Source organism: Blennius ocellaris (genome assembly GCF_963422515.1).
Source record: "Blennius ocellaris genome assembly, chromosome: 7".
NCBI lineage: Eukaryota > Metazoa > Chordata > Actinopteri > Blenniiformes > Blenniidae > Blennius > Blennius ocellaris.
Window position 1 is genome coordinate 21,527,461 of NC_137656.1, and position 21,988 is coordinate 21,549,448.

General features: G+C 45.4%; 1 protein-coding gene across 2 annotated transcripts; it reads right to left on the minus strand.

Moving 5' to 3' along the window:
* Window positions 1-1,428: 1,428 nt before the first annotated feature.
* Window positions 1,429-21,988, minus strand: LOC308131966 (rapamycin-insensitive companion of mTOR-like; the record flags this gene model as incomplete). 2 transcript variants are annotated; one of them, XM_080498891.1, is made up of 37 exons in its annotated part: window positions 1,429-3,229; window positions 3,305-3,443; window positions 3,535-3,658; window positions 4,354-4,506; window positions 4,600-4,806; window positions 4,928-5,187; window positions 7,217-8,321; window positions 8,432-8,661; window positions 8,790-8,896; window positions 8,997-9,089; window positions 9,212-9,299; window positions 9,397-9,506; window positions 9,604-9,682; window positions 9,802-9,878; window positions 10,009-10,173; window positions 10,470-10,596; window positions 10,700-10,899; window positions 10,974-11,109; window positions 11,201-11,247; window positions 11,328-11,429; window positions 11,754-11,919; window positions 12,108-12,208; window positions 12,368-12,448; window positions 12,660-12,726; window positions 12,829-12,919; window positions 13,782-13,869; window positions 14,225-14,307; window positions 14,404-14,471; window positions 14,848-14,915; window positions 15,351-15,520; window positions 16,348-16,474; window positions 17,066-17,129; window positions 17,244-17,375; window positions 17,504-17,568; window positions 19,876-19,973; window positions 21,740-21,787; window positions 21,913-21,988. In XM_080498891.1, the coding sequence occupies 37 exons, from the start codon at window positions 21,959-21,961 to the stop codon at window positions 3,149-3,151; spliced, it is 5,196 nt and encodes a 1,731-aa protein (XP_080355017.1). In that variant the 3' UTR covers window positions 1,429-3,148. The 2 variants fall into 2 exon arrangements, with proteins under 2 accessions (XP_080355017.1, XP_080355016.1); XM_080498890.1 differs by having other exon boundaries at window positions 4,940-5,187; window positions 21,913-21,961.

A 21,988-nucleotide genomic window follows, 5' to 3' on the forward strand; every position in this document is an offset into this window, starting at 1 on the left:
AAATCATTGACTTATCTATGTACCTCAATCAAAAGCGAACCCGCGGGACGGCGGATAACAAAACACACTTGTGCAATATTTTGTGGACTTCCGCAATGGACTCAACTTTCCTGTCGCGTGAGCAAACGACAGCCGTGGAAATATCTGACAGGAGTTTACAGAGGTTCCTCCAGTAGTTTTTTTTTTATTTTTTTTATTGCATTACATGTAATTGTTTTGTGTTTGTGTGGCACTGGTTAGGGTCATCTGAATTCAATGATACACACACTCCAGCCCTTCACGAGGCAGTTTCATGATTTATCTGTAAAATGTGCAGTCGGTAAAAAAAAAAAAATTCCCAATTATGTAAAACCTCACAGTTGCCATAGGATTTATAACAGACAATTATAAGCTATAGATATGAATTAGTCTTTCAGACATTTTTTCAAATATTTCGTTTTTATTTAATACATATTTTGCCTGCTTATTTTAACAATGCTGTTGTCATTTTTAAATTGTTCTTTTAACACTTAGAAAAAGCATTTTTTCAAGTGTAAGTCAGTGTCATGTGAAACAATGAGACCAATTTGGGACTTGTTTGTATTCATTTATTTTTTTTCTAACTCAATGAGATGGTTAAAAAAATAAATAAAGAGAGATTTCCTTTACACGGTTCTGAGTCAACGTAAATGATGAAACTATTGTTGTATCTGTTTTGTTTTTTTTCCTGGATCCCACGACAACTTCACACATTATCTGATTTCAATCTATCAATGATCAGTTTAACTCAGGGTGACATGGTGCTAAAATGCATGTCGGGTCCTGAATTTACCTGATGATTGGCTGGTGACCTGTCCCCTGGAGTTGTTTTTCAAGAACTGTCTGCAAATCACAAATTTAACTGTTACTTAAAAAAAAAAAAAAAAGTTATTCTCATACTTGATGTGTCCATAAAGAATCTGTCATCCAGGTCGCAGGTTCGATTCCCATCTCCGACTGGCCACCCTTTCACCCTTTGGAGATGTTGTCAAAAAGGAAAATAGACTCGCTTTGAAATTTTAAAGACGTTTCAGTTCTCAGCTAAAATGTTTTGTCAGTCGTGTGGTATTTATTTCAAGTGTCTCTGTTGCTCGGATTAACAAAAGAACCAGATATCAACCGCTACTACAGGAATTAAACAGTATAAATGTTGGACCCTCAAAAAATGCAGACAAAAAGGTAAAATATGACCAGTATAGCCGAATAAAAGCACAATGTGTCGTGGTGAGCGCTCAAAGTAAGACTTTCTCTAATTAAGAGTTTGGGCTCTGGAGCTTTTCAGAGTGGAGACGGCGTATACGGCGGGCTTTGGTTCCAGTTTCCTTCCATACCCTGAAAACAGGTTAATTGTTGACTCTGAAAATAAATGAGGAATGCAGAAGAAATCCAGCCCATGTTAGGTATTTCAAATTTTCTTTTATTAACAATGCATCCCTTTGATAGGATTGTATGTTTCTTCAGGTCATCAATGCCCCCAAAAACATACTGTACACATTATACAAGGGTAACCACGATTCAGGCAAAAACAAAAAAACAAAAAATCTTTTTAAATTATAATACAGTCTTGAGGAAAAAATATAAATAACTTTTTTCATCTCTGGTTGAGCTCACTCTATGGTACAGACATATAATAAATAGATCGGGTCTGACATCACTCAGCTGATCTATGAATCATCTCTCTATGAGTCCATTTGTGTAGCAGCATTATAGCAAAAAACAAGCCAATGGAAACAGAGATCCACGTTTCCCTGGAAACCTTTTACAAATCCTTAAGTCATCGCAGCCCCTCCGATCCCCTCCGTCTCTCCCAATGACAGACAGTGATATTGCATTGTGGAAATAGATCCAGGGACAATTGTATTCCTACAATGTAATGGCAGCATGTAATGGCAACCTATTGGGGTTTTTTTTCTTCTTTTCTTTAAAAAAAAAAAAAAAAAAAGAGGTTTTACAAGCAAGAAACACGTTAAGATGACGTTACAACTCTGCCATGCTGGTTTGACATGCAGTGGAGGTGAAGCACAGAGGTAAGAAGGCATCGTTGACGGGCAGCCGCTGGGTTTCTGCAGAATCTAAAAGCAGAGTTTGGTGCTGAATCTGTAATGAATCGATCTACAGATAACGGTGCAACTGAGCATCTTCCCGCAGACCAACACACCTCCTGAGAAGCTCACGAAAAATGCATTGGCTGAAGAAAAAAAAACCAAACAAAACAAACATTGAAGGTCCCACACAGGTAAAGAATGGCATTAACTTGCATTAAATCACATGCTATTCTCTTTAAGTACTGTGTACGGGTGGTAGATATAATGATTTAGAAAATACCATACTACTGATGTTTGATTGTCTGAGATACAAGAAATAGAAAAGTAATTGGCTGTCTGTGCTGAAAAGAGGCTACAGGTTGTAGGAAGTGGTGAGGCAAGAGAAGCAAAAAGCACATATCTGGCTAGAAACAGATCACAGGTCAGGGTGGGAAACGAAGCAGGGAAGGTCCAGAATTTCATTCTCTTTTTCTTTTCTTTTTTTGTTTTGTCTTGTTTATAAAAACAGCAGGATTCCCTGTGTAGTGTTTTGTCAGAGAGAAGAACACAAACAATCCGAGGAATCACTGGGTAGACACGACAACATGCCTTATTCATTACAGAAAAACATCCCCTCTCGAAAAAGAGATAAAATGATCCGATTTTTCTTAAAACACAAACTCCAGTCCTTTGCCTTAACGATCCAGCTCGTCCTTTAGCAGTATGTCGATGTATTATTGAGTGTTGCCAACCCATCTGAAAACAGTATTTGGTTAAACTGCTCCCCCTTTATCCTGTTAGAAACCAAACAAACAAAAAAAAAAAATTGAGTCCGAAACAGCAATAGGCGTGTTGGGTTACATTTGTTTACAGATACTGACGTCCTTGGTTTCCAGCTCGTACTTTGCCAGAAGAAAGGTGAGTGACGACCGAGCTCCCCTGCTCCTTGGCTATGGGACTCGCTTTTTTATTTTTTTTTGAGCAACATAAATGGACCAAATATTTCCTCCTCCTTAACAGCCGATAACTTGTATTATTTCAGTCTTTACATGATTGCAAGGAGCCGGGCCGGCGACTGTGCAGGGAACACGGGAGGAAAGAAGCGATCAGGATTCTGCAGGAGGGTCGACGTCCGCTTCAACGGCTTTTGGTAACTTGGTCAGAATTGCCTCAGCTTCCTCGTACATCTGGAATAAAAAGGAGAGAGTGTCATGACGTGTCGTCCAGGTTCCAGACGGGGGATGAAGATGATCAGTTCTTACTGGCATAAATTGCACGTCCTGGAAGAGTTCCTGTATGAAGCGTCTGGAGGTCAGCCGGAACATACAGTGAGCCAGCAGGTGGGAAACCTCGGAGTACAGGCAGATGTCGTCAAACGCGTAAGGAAACTTCTCCTTGATCCTGGACAGAGGAGACATTATACAGACGTTGAGAGAAAACACCCCTGTGGTTAATCACTGGCCATCGTGGGAGACAAGCGGAGGGGCGTTACGTCAGCAGTCCTGTTTCGTGGCCTTTGGTTCCGACGGAGGAGCTCAGGTTGATGATGAGACGCAGCACCTCCTTCCTCAACAACACCCGAGAGGCGGGGCCGTCTTCTGAGATCGGTTTTCCACCTGAAAGACACACAAGGGTGGGTGAGATTCACTGTCAGGCTCGTCTATTGCAAGTAAGTCTTTATTTAACCAAGCAACTCTCATTGAGATTAAATATCTTTTTTTTTTTTCCCCGAAAGGCCTGGACCAGGCAACAACAACAACAGCAGCAACACACCAATCATAAAATAATAAATACAAACGCATTAAAACACAAAAAACATGAACATATGAAAAAGGTGGACTGATACGCCATCAATCATGAGAAAGACTTATCAAGATACCGGCGATCTCAGTGTTTTAACAAGTGTCCCAAACTATTTTAAAATATAAAAACATTTTAGGTGAAGGTCAGCGTAAATCTTCCATGAATTTGTTCCCAGTGTCTTATTTAAACAGGCATTTTTCCCGTCATTCCAGTGAAATTATGTTGTTTTGGACTCTGCCCATTTGGAATTCACCCAAAAGGTCATGGCAGATGAACTCCTGAATGCTGCAGCCATTGAATTAATCTGGATCGCAGTAGCTTGTAAAGCACTTTTGAATTAATTCTTCTAAACCGACACTGTAGAGCGTTGCATATTAATAAATATGACGGCATTGTTCAAATGTCCTCATAATGAACTCCTCAGACGCTCCAGCATGAAGCTGAGCAGCAAAAAGGAGCAGCTGATGTTCAAGTAGAGAGAAACATGGGACAGGGTTTATATCTTTACCGATGACGATGTCCCCGGGTGTGGGCGTGCTGCAGATGGAGCCTTGTGACACGGCGGCATCGCTGCAGCCCGACACTCCGGAAAACTTGGACTGAGGCATCACTTCTAGACGATGTCCGGTCTGTCCTCCCCACGACGGGAAGTCCACATAATCTGGCAGGATGAAGGAGAGAGGAGAAAAGTCACTTTGTTTGGTTTTTTTTTTAAGGAAACTGTGTATGTGAAGGTCACCAGATGTCAGCTCACCTGTCCGGGGATGCGTGCTGTTGATCGGTGGCTGCGTGGGGTAACCCAGGACCGAGGAGCCGACGCAGTACAGGCAGTTCTCCTCGGCGTGTTCCTGCAGGCCCGTCTCCTCCGACCCCACCACGTGGTTGGGGTTGTCGCCGCGGCACACGATCAGCTCGGAGATACTGAACTGTTGCTTGAGCACGGGGATAGCAGGACGGTCGCCTACGGGGAGAAGGGACAATGAACAAAACAAAACATATATCTTGAATGCAGAACGATTTGTTGCTCCAGAGTTTGAAACACTTCGTCGGGCATGAAGCTGCTTTTTTTTTTTTTTTTTTACCGTCTCCGTCACCAAAAAGGAAGCGTTTGCGCTCTTCTGAGGGCGGGCTGATTCTCTGCTGAAAGTAGGCCGAGTCTCTGATGTGGAACATGTCGTTGATGTCCATTGGCAGCGCGAGGCCGACGTAGTCGTCGTTGCACCCGAAGGTGGCGCTGGAGACCATGGAGCGCACTGAAGAGCAGCGATGCAGGGTGCTTTGGTTGATGGGGCTGAGGAGCTCTTCTTTGTCCAGAGAGGCGAAGCTAAGAGCTTTCAGAAACCTAGGGAGGGCAAGAGGAGAGGTGCGTGAGAGGATCCGGGGAGAGAGACTGGGACAGAAAAGGAGCGCAGGGAGCAAACAATGGGGAAAAAAAACAAAACGTTGGGACAGAAGCACAGAGAAAGGACAAATGAATGGGATCTAAAGATTGATAAATAGCAGTAGTACCAACTAAAAACCTGCAGAATAGTCGATAGGGCCGAGTCAAGCTGAAATACTAACAATAATGTGGAGGCAGACGTTTAAAGTTCAATTATTAAAGTTCACAAAATGTTGATTTCGGCTGGTCCAGGTGCAGCTCTGATGCAGTGTGAACGAAACCACCGGGACGAGAACCAACCGCCTCGAAAAGCATCCAGTCAGACGAGCCATGACTGTGATCCTCAAACTGTGGTACTGGAATCACCACTGGTACGTATGTGAGCTCCCTCTAGTGGTATCAGATTTTTATTTTTTCCCCAAATAAAACTACTTGAAAATTTATAAAATCAGCAAAATTGTACAAAAGATGGAATTAAAAAATGTTAATCATATTTGAAATAGGTACATATGTAATAACTCCATAGCGGACAAGGTAAGCCTTCACTGCTGTATGTTCAGTTCAGCATTAATGGTGGAGAGCCATAGATCCTAACGTGGGACAAACAGAGGTTTGAGAACTACTTTTGTAGAATGTGTGATAGTTTTAAAATGCTTGAGACTTTAAGAACTGTGATTCTCAAACTACGGTGCGCAGCAATTCATAAATATATAATCAAATTTATTTGGAAATGTATAAAATGATCAAAATAGTACAACAGTTGGAACGAAAAAAATATTTAGGTATTCTTACTACCTAATTATGAGGAAAACCTAATATTACCTGGTGTGCAATACCTACCTGGGTAATTGAGTAAATTCAAACTAGCTCAGCATTGCACTGTACATACTGTTTATATGTGTCGTTTTGTTTTAATTCTCTTGATTCTCATTCACATTGATTCTGGGATTCTCTCATTTTGGGATGAGAAAACACTCCACACACAAAGATCCAGGACAGATTTGATCGATACCAACTAGAATTTGTGTGAAAGCGCCATGTTTGAAAACGTGTCTTTCTGCATGTGTCACTTTCAAAACGACAATTTTAAAGAACTGACTTTTTGAATGCAATGGATTCTATATATAACGTGGGCGGCGACAACCCGAACCACGTGGTGTTCGGCCAGATTAAAGTTAGTACCCACGCCTCACTAATGAGATTAGATTTGACAGGCGGCACGTCGGTAACAGAGGTTGGAGATTCTGTGCTTTGACTTTAGAGATTGAGGATATTCTGGATCAGTCCTCACACTCTCAGACTCAATCTCACATTGTCCCGTCCTGATTTCAACAGCATTTCCACAGTCGAGTCCACCAACTGTTGTATTTGCATGTATCAGTGCCTAAACCAGCCAAATCCAGTTTAAAACCAGAACCAACAGCACAGTTACATTTACAACACAGCACCTGTCTCACAGCTGTGTGCAGCTTATAATTTCCTGAAAAGGCTACGGGGACCAACGAGACGGTGAGATCTACGAGGGATTTTCTCAAACTACAAATCACGGCAGAGACAGACTGATTGATGGATGGAGAGGAACCACAGCTACTCTAATAAGTCTGTCTGGGTCGGATCTAGACGCTACAGCTCTACAGGGGGGGGCGACACTGGGCTAGTCCACCCACCGCGGCACAAGTGTTCTGGACAGCCTGCGATATGGACTTATGGCGTTGGCCTCGGGACAGGTACACCTCCTATCTGATAGCCTGACAGACATAGCAGAAGGCACACCTGTGATTAACAAACAAACTAAAGCCAGATCCAGGCGGGGCGCTGCCGTGGATACAACGGCATGCTTGTTTGGAATGTCTGTTCTCGTTGGTGTCATCTTTTCCTTCATTCAACAGCAAACACGGATTGAAAAACATTTAAAAAATCACATTAACGCGACACACAATGTCTGCAATGTCCACCTTCTACATGCAGTCTCTGCAGCGACGGCCCTTACCTGCGAGGAGTTAACCGGGAGTCCAGGCTGCCAGTTTTCATGGTGATGGTGTCGGTGAACAGCACGTCTTTGGCAGGCGACGCCAGCGCCTCACTGTGAGACAACGACGGGTGTATCCTCTGCTGCTGCAGCCTCTTTAAAGTAGCGTAACCCAGAGCGTCTCTTGGGCTGGTGTACATGAAGCTGCAGTCGGCCAGGCTCTTGATGGTGGTTACCGAGGGGGACTTGAGGGACTGAGCTCGGCGGGGCAGAGTGTGCGAGGAGCCGGGCGGTACCAGAGAGACCGTGGAGGACTTGGACGTGGACATGTGGTTGGTCTGCGCCTGGGGGGCGAGGGAGGAAAGTGTCTTCACAGTCTTGGCGGACACCACCGTGTTGAGGCTGACGCAGTCGGAAGAGTCCGGTTCGGGGTCCGGATGCTCGGGGTTCCCGACGGTCTCCCGCGACGGGCTGGAGCTCATGGAGCTGATGCCGCTGGTTGTGGTGTCCGTGTTAAAGCTTTGACTGCGGCTTTTGAATTGAGTACCTCCGCCGCCGCCGCCGCCGCCCACGTTGCCTCCACCCGAGGAGGAGCCGCCGTCTCCCGCCAGGCGCTCTCGGCTGGTCTGTTCCCGCTCCCGGGGGTGGTGCTCCACGTTCCCGTGCCCCCCCAGACCGCTGAGTCCGAGGCCTGAGCCTCCTCCTCCCCGGGCCAGCCTGCCATCCACAAGCTGCTCCTCTGAGCCCCCCCTGGTGCCCACAAAGGACGTCTCCAGACTGACCGTTGGACTCTTTGGCATTCCTCTGCCATTGAACACGGGGGTGAAGACGTCCCCCTGGTTGGGGCTGTAGACGGACGGCTCCGTCACTGTCCTGTTCCGCCTCATGCTCCCGATCTTGAGCTCGGTGGGCGTGCGCGAGCCCGACGGGGTCTTGGGGTCACTGGTGGAGCGCACTTTCTTGCTGGGCAGGGACAGGGAGTTGAGGAAGCGAGCGCGAACGAAGCGTGTGGAAGCCAGGATGGTGAAGGGGCTGCGGTCTTTAACCGGCTTGGAGTGTAGATATAGCGAGGGCTCATCCGACGGGTCCAGAATGTCACGACTGTCATCGTCCAGGATGTACATGTCTAAGAGCAGAGACAACAGTTCAATCTTAACGTGGACCAAAATACAGCCGTGACCTGAAAAGCCAAACACAAGAGACCACGCAAGAACCCACAGGCGAGGTGCAACGTACTTGGCTGTGACTCGCTCTCACTGTTGTGGCGGGAGCTGGTGGACTCAGAGTTCAGACTGAGCGTGCTGGGTACGGATGAAAGTTCAGCGGTCAGCTGCGTGTCCACCTCGTCGGGAGTGACGGGCCACAGCGTCCTGCGACTGTGTCTGACTGCGTCCCAACCGTACTGCTTCAGCACCTCGCAGCCCTGCCTGGTCTTGGAGATCACGCCCAGCACGTAGATGCACGTTCTGTGAAAGGAAGGAGACCCCCCCCCCGGGTGTTACACTGGCTCAGTCCAAACGCTCCTTCAATGGAACCGAGTTTGTAATTTTTTTTTTTTTAAAAGGCTATAATTTGACAAAAGTGAACGTTTTACCCTCGCACTGACAACACCTCACAGTGCTGAGCCAAAGCTAGGATGTCAGGAATCACATTCTCCTCCTGCAGGAGATTCAGACCCCAGTTGGAGGAGCCAATGTTCCCCTAAAAGAAAACAAAAAGAAAACAAAGAAACATCAATGCCATTTCTAGGTTCAACTTTTTTATTTTAAAGAGTCAGAGTGAAATATACAGTGTTACTTACTAGCGCCCAGAGTGCAGCCTTCAGCTGTTTAATGCCCTCCCAGGTGTCCAGCATCGGGGAGCGAACTGTGTAGCTGAGGTCAGGAACTACACTCTGAGGACAGAAGAAAAAAAAACAAACACACAGGAGAGAGCACGTAAGTGATAAAAAAAAAAAAAAAAAAAAACGTTTTGCAAAACAAGCTCAGAAGAAGGTTTGATAAATAATTCCATTACCTGAGCCTCTAAAAGATGACAGCCAGTTTTATCGTGGACTAGCTGGCCGTACAAGTGCACAGGGAGATAGACATTTGGTCTTTGTAACCTGGAAACACCATCGTAGGAATTATACGCTCCGAAAAAAAGGATTTCACTTCAACTGACTCATCGATTGGTTTAAAACAAACAAGCTCCCATTTCACCTTTGGTTGCTACGTCGGACGTAGTTGTCTCCGTCAACAGGTTTGCGGTAAGTTGTCAGAGCCTCATTGAGCTGCTCCTCTATCAGGTCCACATACTTCAGGTTGTACTCCTACAATAAACAATAGAGGGACACTTCGTTTAATACGTGGTCAAAGTATAGTCAAAATCAAGAGGTATGTTATTGTCCCCCGATATATTAACAATACCTTCTGCCATTTATCCAGCTGTTTGCTGACATAACCCCTCTCGTTGAGGTAGGAGAACCCTTTAGGAATGGACAAGAACCTGAACAGGACGGACAAACAAGTGTCTTCAATAGAGGATAGAACACCTGAAGCGCTCGACTTCACAGGCAGAAATATCAAATGTGACAGATTCCTGTGAAAGCGTGTTTAAAACCCCACCGAAGCAGCAGCAGCAGGCCTTTGTCTCCCAGGTGGGACACGGCCGGTTTCAGTTGGATGAGAGCGTGAAGGTTGGCCTGTGAAACGACACAATCGACACAGTCAGAAGAGCGATCGGCTCCATTTATCAAACACGTCAGACTCAAATAGTTGCCTCATCGTGTAACTACGGCAACCCAGCCAAATCGTGTCTCTCCATCGTCCCACCTTGTCTTCACAGGCCTCGTCCAGTATGTCCAGGGCCTCCATAGACACGGCCTTGCTGTGGTCGTGAAGCTGAGTGACCAGCAGCTCCATGCCCCAGCTGCTGAAGAACTCCACGCCAGCACGCAGCAGCACGCGGAGGTGCTTGGTAGCATATAGCCTGCAAATCTGTACGGTGGGACACGGAGAGGAGAGGAGAGTCGTTGCATTACGTTTAGGTGCTCCAACACACCTGACGAAAACAAATTGTTCAATATGAGGCGTCTGCACAGCTTGAAGAAAAGTGTGTTGTAGTAGAGAGGCATCTAGAACATCTAGGACATGTAGGACATGTAGGACATGTAGGACAGCGCTCCTTGAGCTTTGGGAACGATCGATGCGGTTAATAAAAAAAAGTAATTCAAATAAATACTGCTTTACACTTTATCCATGAAGCTTTCCAGCTCCTGCGTTGGCGGACTTACATCAGTAGCAGCAGTGAGGACCTTGGAGAGGATCACTCTGGCCAGACCGTCTCTGCTGTAGTCCAGTGTGGACACAGCGAGTTTCAGCACGGCGTCCTGGTTCTTTACAGAGCAAAGATTCAGCAGGCTGCAAACAGAGGCAGACAGGAGCGCGTCTCATTCTGGGCTGCTTGCAGGAATCGGCCAAACAAACAAACAAACACGTGGGTGACAAGGTGGTACTCCCTCACCACTGAAACAGGCCACATTTCTCGAGCAGTTTGACTCCCTGTGGATGTGCAGAGAGAGTCCCTAAAAAGAGGAAGTAGTGCTGGCTGAGTGTGGTGAGCAGGCCGTTGCTCTGCAGGCAGCGTTCGGGCTTCAGTCCCGAGGAGGAGGAGAGCCACAACACCATGTCCTTCACCAGGTCCTCCAGGTAACCGTGGCCATCCTGGCGAAAGCACAAGATGCTGAGGGGCGAGCACAAAGCAGGAAACGGTCCGGTTTGTGTAACCTTCTCCTCACCTCATCCGAGTCCATGAGGAACTCCACAAACTGACAGCCAACCACAGTGAGTTGTCGGGCCTTCAGGTGATCCAACGCGAGCCCAGCGTACAATTTACTGCTCGGCTTGTAGAAGTACAGCAGCCTCCGAACGAACCTACATTGGAAAAAGGAATTCATATTTAATACACAAAATTCACGAAAGCAACTCCAACCACTTAAAATATTGCAGTGGGGTCTGGACATACCTGTGCATCTGTTCATCTTTGTTGTTCCTGAGGTTTACATGTGGCCACTGGAGGAGTACAAGTTGGATTTGATGAAAAACAAGAGCAGAACAATGTTCAATGTGCTGCGGCAGGAGGTCAGCCTGACCTTGAGGATGGTGGCGATGAGCAACCAGTTCCACTCCAGGTTCTGCTTGTGGTTGAGGATGTGACTGTCTCTCAGGTTCATCATCAGTGCTTCTTCTGTGTCCTGAACACGCAAACAAGACCGTTGACACACTTTGAAATCAATATGGACTGTAAACATCAGAAATGATCACAGAGCCTAAAACAATTATGAATGTGGAAGAGTTTCATTTTGTTTATCTAAACCACTCCTCAGAAGAGCTCACATGGAGCTATATTAAACACAGAGCAAGCCTTCAAAGTGACCACACAGACAGTTTATTTACATCAACGCCATTGACAAACAAATACGCGTTTTTCCTCATTGAATTTCTTTAAACTTGATATGTTGAGTTACAAAAGAAGATGAAATTCATATTCACATTGTGAATAGCCTAGAAGCGCTCACCTTTATGACATAGATGTCCCTGTGGGAACGCGAGTGTGACTCTCTGCGGTTATGCGACGTCCCGGACTTGCGAATGATGTGGTCCAGGTAAAGACTGTGTGGCTTCAAGCCTTTCTTCTTCTTCTCGTGGAAACGTTTCAGATTGTTGACCGCTGCACTTGCCCGACTAGACATAGCAATACAGATGTGGTCGATTGTTGAAGCAATCTAAATTCCAACACCAGTTCATTCTGCACACATGATCCGTTGAGCCAGCAACTCGTCTCAGCATGAAACACAATACAGTTCTCAGGGATGTGTGTTTGTAACAACAAAAATATTACAAGCCCGACGCGTGTGTCTGACTGAACTCACAGGCGTTTCTCCTGGGGGATGTCAAAGGAGGCCGCCATGTTGATGAGGGTGGGAAGGCAGTGCAGGTGGTGGCTGTGAGAATGAGGGAGTATGGTGTTTGCCTACGAGGGAGAGAGATTGGTGAAGATGTAAATGGAACTGACCACCGTCGACACATCCGTATCAATCATCTTAGCAGTGACAAAAATCAAAGTTTTATTTTACTCAATGTAGCAAACTATACTGCTTTCCAAGTCCTAATCTGTTGTATTTTGTTTTACCATGTGCAGAAGTTCTCCCAAGAGGATGGTGGCTCTCACAGCAAGCTGGTCATCGCTACTGGTCACAACTTCAACAAGGCCCTGCAGTCACAACAGTGAGGGCAGAAAGGCAGATATGGTCTGTGAGAAGGCTGCAGAAACACAATTCTGGCTGGGTCTTTAAAAAAAATAAAAAATTAACATTTTAATTGCCCGCACAAACAAAAGGCTATGTGCATTCGTGTCTAAATATATCAGGCATAAAAGTTAGAAAAAATAAATCAATCTGAATCATCTTTCAGCATGAGTTCACCTCGAGCAGCCCACTGGTGATGAAGGCAGAAAGAACAAATGCCAGGTAGTTGTCCATCAGGTCAGGTCTAAGTGAACAAAAAACAACAACGAAACAAAACATGTTATGGGCTATTTAAGCAAAGAACTGGTTCTCTGATCATTTCTCTACACCGTCAGTAATGTCTCACCTGGAGCGAGCCCGGTGGGGCAGAACGACTTTGGCCTCAGCAGCAACGAACCCGTCGGAGAGCCTCCAGGTGTCCTGAAACCTGGCAGAGTCTAACGGACGCCACAGGGAAGATTAGGCTCCATCCTCAGCATCAAATAAACAAACTGTTTTCTCAGGAGGAGGAGAAATACACAGATACGCTTCAGTCTCTTGGATGGATGAATAGATGTATGGATGTATGGATGTATGCAGGGCGACTGGTCATTAGGAGAAGGTGAGGCTGAGCGCCACCTGGTGTCATCAGGAAGGACTGCATGCAAAGTATGCTATTAATTCTTTAAGATTATCTAAATATTTTCTTGTCTGTGAATAAAACGTCCTCTTATATTTCAGGTAACTACTGTGCGAGGACTGGTTAGTGGTCTCCTCCAGCTAACTAGTGGTAGACTAAACTACATGGTAACCAACCAACCAGACCTGGATCGATTCCTGTCAATGACTAACATTTCTTTTTCTTTTTTTTTTCTTTAATAATTTTTTCGATCAGATGTCTCAAAGGTTCAACATTTTTTTTACAGGATCCGCACCTAGATAGTTGTTATAAGATAAGATAAGATAAGATACGCCTTTATTGATCTCACAGTGGAGAAATTTACTCGTACATTCAGCTCTTGAGGAAAGGAAAGACAAGGAATGTGCAAACAGTTAGTAGAATAGAGGTATCTTATATACAATGACTATCAATAGTAAGTTATAATGTCGTGGCTAAAAGGTTGTGCACCCGCTTTACTTTACTATTCATTTGATTTTATTTGGTGATGTCACTAGACCTGAAATAAAATCTTGCCCCACCAAATATTTACATCTAGAAACGCCACTGGATATATGGATCAACAACAAATCACAGGATATAACAGGATTTCAAAAAAAAAGTGTTCAAGTTGCATACGGAATATAAAAACATGTTCTTACCAACACTTAAAAGCGCTTCCGTGAAGTCTTGAGTGACGATGGGCACAGGGAGCCTGAATATCTCATATAGCACCTCTAACAAGCCTTTCTGCAGAGCAAATTAGAACAACAAACAAAACAAAGTCAGGAAGAAGCCTCAAAATGTGGCGAAAGCTAAACGCTGCTCACACATGAACCCGTCCTGCATGTTTGCAAAGTGTTCTTAGTCCACGTTTCTTCACCAAGGTCTGCAGAGAGACTGATGGAGAGTGTTGGACCAGGAAAATATCAAAAACATGCAGGACTGTGGCCCTCGAGGACCAATGTGCCAGGACATGCCAAATCCCTCTATACCTTAACTTCAAAAAGACTCCAGACAAAAGACAGGGTGTTGAGTGTATTTTGCAGTTTCAAGAAGAAAAAAACTTTAGACCAAAGCAGTAAGTAGCCACCAAAATACTCACCCTCACTTCCATATTTGGTATGCAAAGTAAGCCAATTAAAGACTGGATACCAGAATTTCCAGCTTTGCATAAGTTGATGATCCCTAAGATTAAAAAGGAGAAGAAAGAAGATATTAAACTCCATGTCAGCGCCACTAAACACACTCTAATTTACAGTCAAACTGCATCGATGTCCTTACCAGACCACGAACGGAAGGCAGCCACTATGGCCATTCTGCTCGACAGGAAACGAGACTCTCTGTCCTCCCTGTGAACACGGCAAGACAAGAAACACCTGAAACACTGAACACCTGGTTCCTCACACACACACACACACACAGCATATTAATGATCTCTGTAAAAGAACTTCATACTAATCTACAAGACTTTCAGTGGACAACGCAATAACAAATATAGGAGAATCAACAAAAAACCTTTGAAGATAAAGTAAATTTAAAACAGTCCAGCAGCCCTGGTAACAAAACCTCCACACAAGCCTTCAACTTCCTCAACGAATGGCGTTACCAATATTGGAACACAGCAAACCGTTTACGAAAGGGTAAATGTCAGACACTCAATCTTTTTGTTGTTACTGTAACAGACGCTCTTTATGCTCCCGCACACACACACAGACACACACTCACTTGAGTTGCCCTTCAGCCGTGTCTGCATTGTGACGATAGTGAAAATCTGTGAAAGGCGCGAGGATTTGCTGGAGGAAAGAACACAAGGCACACAAGAGATGGAAACATACAAATAAAAAAAAAATCACAACAGACTTCAGGGCATGTCATTACCACTGATAAATGTGAAATGAAGCACAAATGCCGACACTTAAAATATTATCTTCCAACATAAACTGCAGCTTGAATTAACCCGTTGTGGAGCTCATATGACCCCCTTGTGGATATTGTGACTGGGGTGATGAGGCGCTTCTGTCCCAGGTGTCTGTTTAGGGACAATGAGGCTTTAGAGAAACGTTGGAACTGATTACCGTAAGCTCCATGGGAGAGACGGGCAACCTAAGGCTGCTAATCCTGATTGGAATGGCTCCCAGCACACAGACTGGTTTATAGACATCAGTTTCCTTTCATTATATGCGTATCTGTGTGTGTGAGTGTGTGTGTGTGTGTTCACGTCTGTGTACCTCCAGCTCGACGTCGACACGCACATACTGCCGGGTACGTGGGTGGTTGAGCAGATGGAGGACGGTGGTGATCAGTGCTTCGTTGATGCGGCTCAGCTGACAGTCGATCACACTCTTGAGGATTGTGCTGAGGCCTCCTCGCTTGGCCACCACCTCTGGGTTCTTCAAGGCTTCAAAAAAACAAAGAATCAAATAATAGGTTTACTTCATGCAATCCTCGACTTTTGTGTGTGAATAAAATCGTAACTTCTTTTTCTTTTTCTCCACCTCATGCTCATCAAAGATAATTAATAATCCAAAGTATTCAAATCGCCCCGATATGATCCAACAGCAAAGAGTAGAGTCATTTTTTTCAACTTGTTGTTGTTTTGGTCATTAACATAAATAGGCCTTCACATGGGAGTAGTTTATGGTGAATTCATTTATGAAATTTTTTTATGTTGATTTAAAAAGTTTTTTGTTTTTTTTAATTCTCATCAAAAATTGTGGGTTGAGTTTTTCATGTGAATTTAACAACAGAGTGCAGGAAATGAAAAAAAAAACCCTATGATCGCCACATTTCAGGAAAAAAGAAATCACGTAAAAAAAAAACTGCAATCCCCTGATTTAAAAAAAAAAACTGCTTTGTAACATTGCATTTTTGAAGTAACTGTATAAAAAAAAAATTTGTATTAACCAACATCCATTATGAATAACTCCTTTGATCGGAATCAGCACACAGTGAAAAAATAAACCAAGTGGCTAAAACAAACGGTGCCCTAAAATGTGTCAGCGAAATGATCTTTTAACTAGACTGGCAATATTACTTGTATTTGAACATTATTCACTATCACAACAACATATTCAGAATCAGATTATCCGGGAGCTATTCCACACATATCGTTTATTTCTTCCCATCAGGTTTCTGGATAGAACAGTGAGTTACTGACGCTTCACCACATGGAAATGAGAGCTGATGGTTGTTGCGTATCGCCACCTCGGCAAGGCGGGTCCTCACCTAGCTCACACACGATGGCAATGGCAGCACGAACCATGCGGTCCCTCTCCTGCAGCCCGTCGGTGCCCACAGCAATGAGAGAGTTTGCAATAGAGGTGGGGAAAAGCATTGCATTGACAGTGATGATCTACAGAGGGAGAGAGAGAGAGGGGGAGGGAGGGAGGGAGGGAGGGAGGAGGGAGATGGAAGCGAAACATGAGTCATCAAACAAGTCTGGATAAACAAGAAGCAAAAAATAACTACAGTGTTTTCTTTTCTTTTTTTTAATGGAGACTTTTTCTAGGACGCCAAAAGAAATAGATGAACTTTTGAAATGTAAAAATAGAGACCGATTGTGTTTTCTATTATATTTTCCAAAATTCTAAATCATCATTTTAATGCCTCTTTAGCCAATAACCTGTCCATTAAACCACAGCCTGACTCTAAATGTGACCGTGTGTGTGTGTGTGTGTGTGTGCGTGTGTGTGTGAGAGAAACAGAGAGAAGGAAGTTTACAGTAAACCACAGAATGAGCTATAAATAACTGCCTGCAGACTCGTGCAAACCATCTCCACTGATACTGCTGCTAACCCTGGGATCTTTTTGTTGGCACGCTGCTGGCAACGAGGCTGCTGAGCCATTAGGGCAAATTCCTTCAGTGACATGACACTGACTGTCAGAGGGAGCTAAATTATATTTGGGGGGGGGGGGGAAACAAAAATCCAACATGTTATCTTACCTTCCGGACGAGTCGCAGGGCCTGAGTTCTCTCCCCCTCATTGCTCTGCTGGATGTCAATGCACCTGGAACAACCCACAGCAGTATTCAGGACCAGAATTCTCTTCTATATACCCGCAGGAGAAATTAAAACACGTGCAAAAGTATTAAATGATTTTCGTGCACAGACGCGATCTTACCTGGCTATCAAGTAATCCACCTGTAGTCTGAGGACCTTCTGCAGCACGGGGGTGTCTCGGATGAGATAGCGGAGCGCCCGCAACCCTGCAGCGCGAACTTCCTTGGCCTCATTTAGTAGAGCTAGTCGGAGACTGAGGTTGGACGAAATGACACACTCGTGACAAATGACGGCATTGGAAAAGACGAGAGGAGGATTGTGGCGAACAAAGAAAACGAAATGGTCAAAAGCCGAATGCTGTGACGACCTAACGTCACTTACCAAACGATGATTTCTTCATATGTAAACCCAAAGTTCTCCTCGCAGTGCCCGCTGCTGCACAGCAACTACGACAGGGAAAAACACCTTCCATTAATTTCATGCCAGACCAGGAGCAGAACCAGACGCTTCTCCAGTTGTCTAGAAAGTGAGTTCATGCTCTTCAATTAACCGTCCGTACAATTACCAAACGGCTCCACACACTTTTAGCAAGGTGGCTGCAGGAGCCCAGCAAGTGTGTGTGTGTTTGGAGTCGGTCTGCAATGAATGGATGATCTCGTGGTTTGACTTGGATGTGAACGTACTGGCGTGTGGCATGACGCATGAAAACAAAGATGACTAAACATCGCACTTGTCCAGTAGTTTGTTTTTCCCAAACAGAGAGACTGGCCAGGTGATTTAAAGACACGGCGTCGCCTGAAATGACCTTCATCACGACAACAATAACGTGTTGCTGGGCTGAAGGCCCTTGTGTTGTCGTGGTAATTGTCACCAGCTGAGAATCGCTTGTGAAATGAAGTGAAAACAGCAGTAGAAAATTTTAAGTTGCACTTAACAACAAAGGTCGAGCACAAGGAGTCACATCCCACCTGATCGAACCAGAGTCTGCTTAAAGTGGACAACTGTCGTCTTTTCCTGGTTGCTCGGTGTGAACACGTCGTATTCATGTTAGATTCTCCCGTCTACATCTTGACTATTTCATAACGGTCTCGCATATCGGTTCCCTATTTGATTTATATTTCTAGACTCTACAGTTTTCCCTTTTAGTATTTGAATTTTCCAATGCTGAATTTTTGTGTTCACAATAAGAAGAAGGAATCGCAGCGTCTCAGTGTCTCTGATGTAAACACTTGGCCTCTATAGATCACTTGTGTCTGCTTCCAGCATGAACGCCTACATTTACTTGGTCCTCCGCCATTAATGGCACACACACACACACATACACACCGCTGGCGTCAAGACCAAAGACGGCACTGCTGAAAGCACGGTCTGCAAACACACCGCCGGGGATGCGACTATTCTGGAGCTGATAGTTTTATCATAAGCAAACAGAAGCAACCCTAATAACTTCATAATACTCCATCAGGGTCAGTCAGTCCACAACCGACTGATCCTGAAGCTTCTGGGTAAGTTGATTTAAAAAAAAAAAAAAAAAAAAAAAAAAGTATTTTTAAATTGTCCCTCAAAAGCAAGGCTTTATTTTCCTTCACCCAGCACCATATAGCAGAGCGGGAGATGAGCCGCAGCAAGAAGGGATGGCTGACTCTAAACCAGCTGTGATGTCAGAGCCCAGGCAGGCGGGAGGAGGGAAGAGGAGATGAGGAAGGGGGCATGTGACGCCCTCCTGAGGAGGGGGAGTTAGGTCACCCTCACTGTCCTGGAACCCTTATAAGGCATCAGAGTCACGGAGCTCCAACAGACGTTTGCTCACACAGGCACGCGCGTCACTGCCATTACCCTCCAGTCAGTTGTAAACAAGCGAGTGAGGTGTGAGGATTACAGACGCACACGCAGCCAAAAGTCAGGACGCCTCCAGTGTATGCTGCGCAACTTGTCGGAAAACCAACAAACTGACACAGCCACCGACAATTGTTTACAACAGGTCCAGGACAGACAGTCGGACAGGTTGAGGGTGACGAGCAGCTCAACAGAACCCAGCGAACGCCTCAATGGCGAGAGGAAGTTCCAGTCGAGTGCTGCTGAATCAGACAGTTGTACGAATGGCTCCGACACTTCTCAGCGAGGCGACAATGAACAAAAGCCGTGAGCACAAATACTCCCGTTTTGTTTTCTTCCTTCATATGCAGATAAGAGGACAGACAACCTCATTTTCCACACGAGCCTCCCACTTTTAAACACATCTTCTGATGCTTGCCCACAATAACACTCCGTCCTTCAGATCATTGGAATTTGGCACAAATGTCCCGTCAATACAATTTGCATGTACATCAAGCAGTATGTGCTAGAAAACCTGGGGGGGGGGGGGGGTATTAGGATTAACTCAGGCTTATAACTCAATAATAACACATTAATAATCGCTGGTTTCAAAGCCATACTGCAGTTCTTGATGCACATTAGATCTGAGTGGTTTCCCATCCCCAGAGCTCCCGTTACGTTCGCCGTCAGCATCACAATGACAAGCAGAGCTCGTTGTGCTGGCGGCGCCACCCGGGAGGAGAGGATCAAGGAGAGGTCCGCAGTGACACTCCAGCAAAAGGGAGGCTGATCAATCTTCCCAGACATCTGAGCCGAGTCAGACCACCGGAAACACACAATCCTGTTGAGCTTTCGCTGCATTCAAAACTTCATTCCTGCTTATGTGAGCGACGAAACAAAAGTAATGGAGTAAAAAGATCATCAGGCGACCGCGTTACCTTGATGAAGTTGTTCAGGTGGCCCAGTTTCCGCATGTTACTGACCCCGTGCGATTTGGCCACATTTTGCAGGATTTCACGGAAATTTTCTGAGGGTTCTGCAGGACAAGCAAAGGGAAATACAATGTAACCAACGGACGCATTAAGTGTATTGCCATAATAGCAGCCAATGAACCATAATCGACGTGTTGCAGGAAGGAAGTTGGTTTTTCAGGTCTAACTAATTTCGTGTGTACAGTCACAACAAGGTCTAGACAGTAAAAGGCAAGAAAGACTTGAAGCAGAGAAGTGGTTTTGTTGTCGGTACCCCGGCCACCAACAAATGTGAAGATAAAGATTTTGAACGCGAGGCAGCTTTAAATGGAGTAGTCAGGTGGACAGTGGCAGTCAAAGGTAGGCCGATGAAACGCATTCTTTATTTTTGGCGCACACAGAGAAGCCTTGATGTACGAGTGCTGCGTGAATGAGAATTAAGAGCTTGCTATTCATATGTCATTGTGAGATGAATGTTCTACAAATAACTTTATGAATGCCACAGAACATTTTCTCTATGAAACCTTTAATGTTTAGGAAGTTTGAGCCCATGTTGCAAAGCAGGGATCAAAATCTCTGAGTCCGACACTGAACGTCTCCTTAAAACATAAAACTTGGCATTTTTGGAGATCACATTAGTCAGTTCATTCAACTGAATATATCCACTATTAACAAAGCCACCAAACAGCGGTGTTCCAAAAATGCTGTTCACATAACTGACAAAACGTTTTCCATGTTTCCATTCTTGCTTCATGTTAATTTCAAATATAACCAAGCTGTCGCATCAGAAGACGGCGAGACAGCTTGGCAATGAAGAGAATTACAGTTTTGCTTAATGGAGAGATTTGAATATCACTTTTCATACAATACGCCAACGAGTGATTGAATAATATTGAATGAGATTTACTTTTCATTCAGTTCCCGATCACAAACGTTACATGCATCTGGGCAGAAATGACAGCGAAAAAGACTTAGAACGGTGTTCAATGAGGTTGCACGTATTTTTCTTCGATTTGTAGAATAACGATTTTCACACACACACACACACACAAAAACGCCTCAAAACAATAGCACACGTCGAGCTTTACCGAAATCCGTTGAGATTGATTTTGTTTTTGTGGGTGTCACCAGTGATCTCTTGTGTCGTGACAGTTTTCAGCACTGCATGCCACTTCTGTGGGAAATCAATCGGAAGGGAAAGGAGTGATCTCAACCCAAAACAGCCCAGACGTGGAGGGGCACGGGATGTTTCCGTGGGCACCGAGATAAGAATCGTGCCATTCACAAGCCGTAATGAAACCAGCGGCGATCGGAGTAAACAAAGTGGAATGCGGGTGATGTTGCTGGAGAAGTGAACCTGACCGACCTGACCACCCCCCCCCCCCCCCCCCCCCCCTTGGCTGGACCGCCCTGCACTGCCGACACACCGCACAGGCACACACACACACAAAACGGCCTCGATATAACGGCATTAGTCAAGCACGAACGATGCGCGGCCGCCCCAGTCGCGGCAGTGTGGTTTAATAAGCGGCTGAGATGCCCACTCACACGGATCAAAACAACGGAGCGTCGTCATGGCTGGTTAGCAGCGGCGGCTAGCCGCCGCCGCTAACCTAGCTAGGGAGTTAGCTCGCCGCCGCCTGCGATCACGATAACAACGTTATTCACATTAAACGCTGAAAAGGGGAGAGAGGCGGCGAGGTCGCCGCGGGGGAGTTGCACCGAGTGTGTGGCTCCCCCACTGTGTCGGACGAGTGTTTGCAAAGGAATTGCCTCCATCCATTTTGAAGAAGAATGGCTCTGGGGGTGATGTGATGAAGCCTCTGCTTACCTCTGGTCAGATCCAGCGGGACGTTTTCTTCCCCGCTGTCATTCCGACCTGCGAAAAACACACACAGGGGACGGGTTCCGGGATCACTGCGGGACCCACGCGTGCTCCAGGAAGTCTATTTCTGCAATATGCTGTCAGTGCGGTCGCCGGTGTGTCGAGTTTTACACGCTTACCTCGCATCCGAAGACTCCGGATAGGACGGCCGCGGAAGCTGGCCGCCATGTTTCCAGGAACATACACAACACCGGA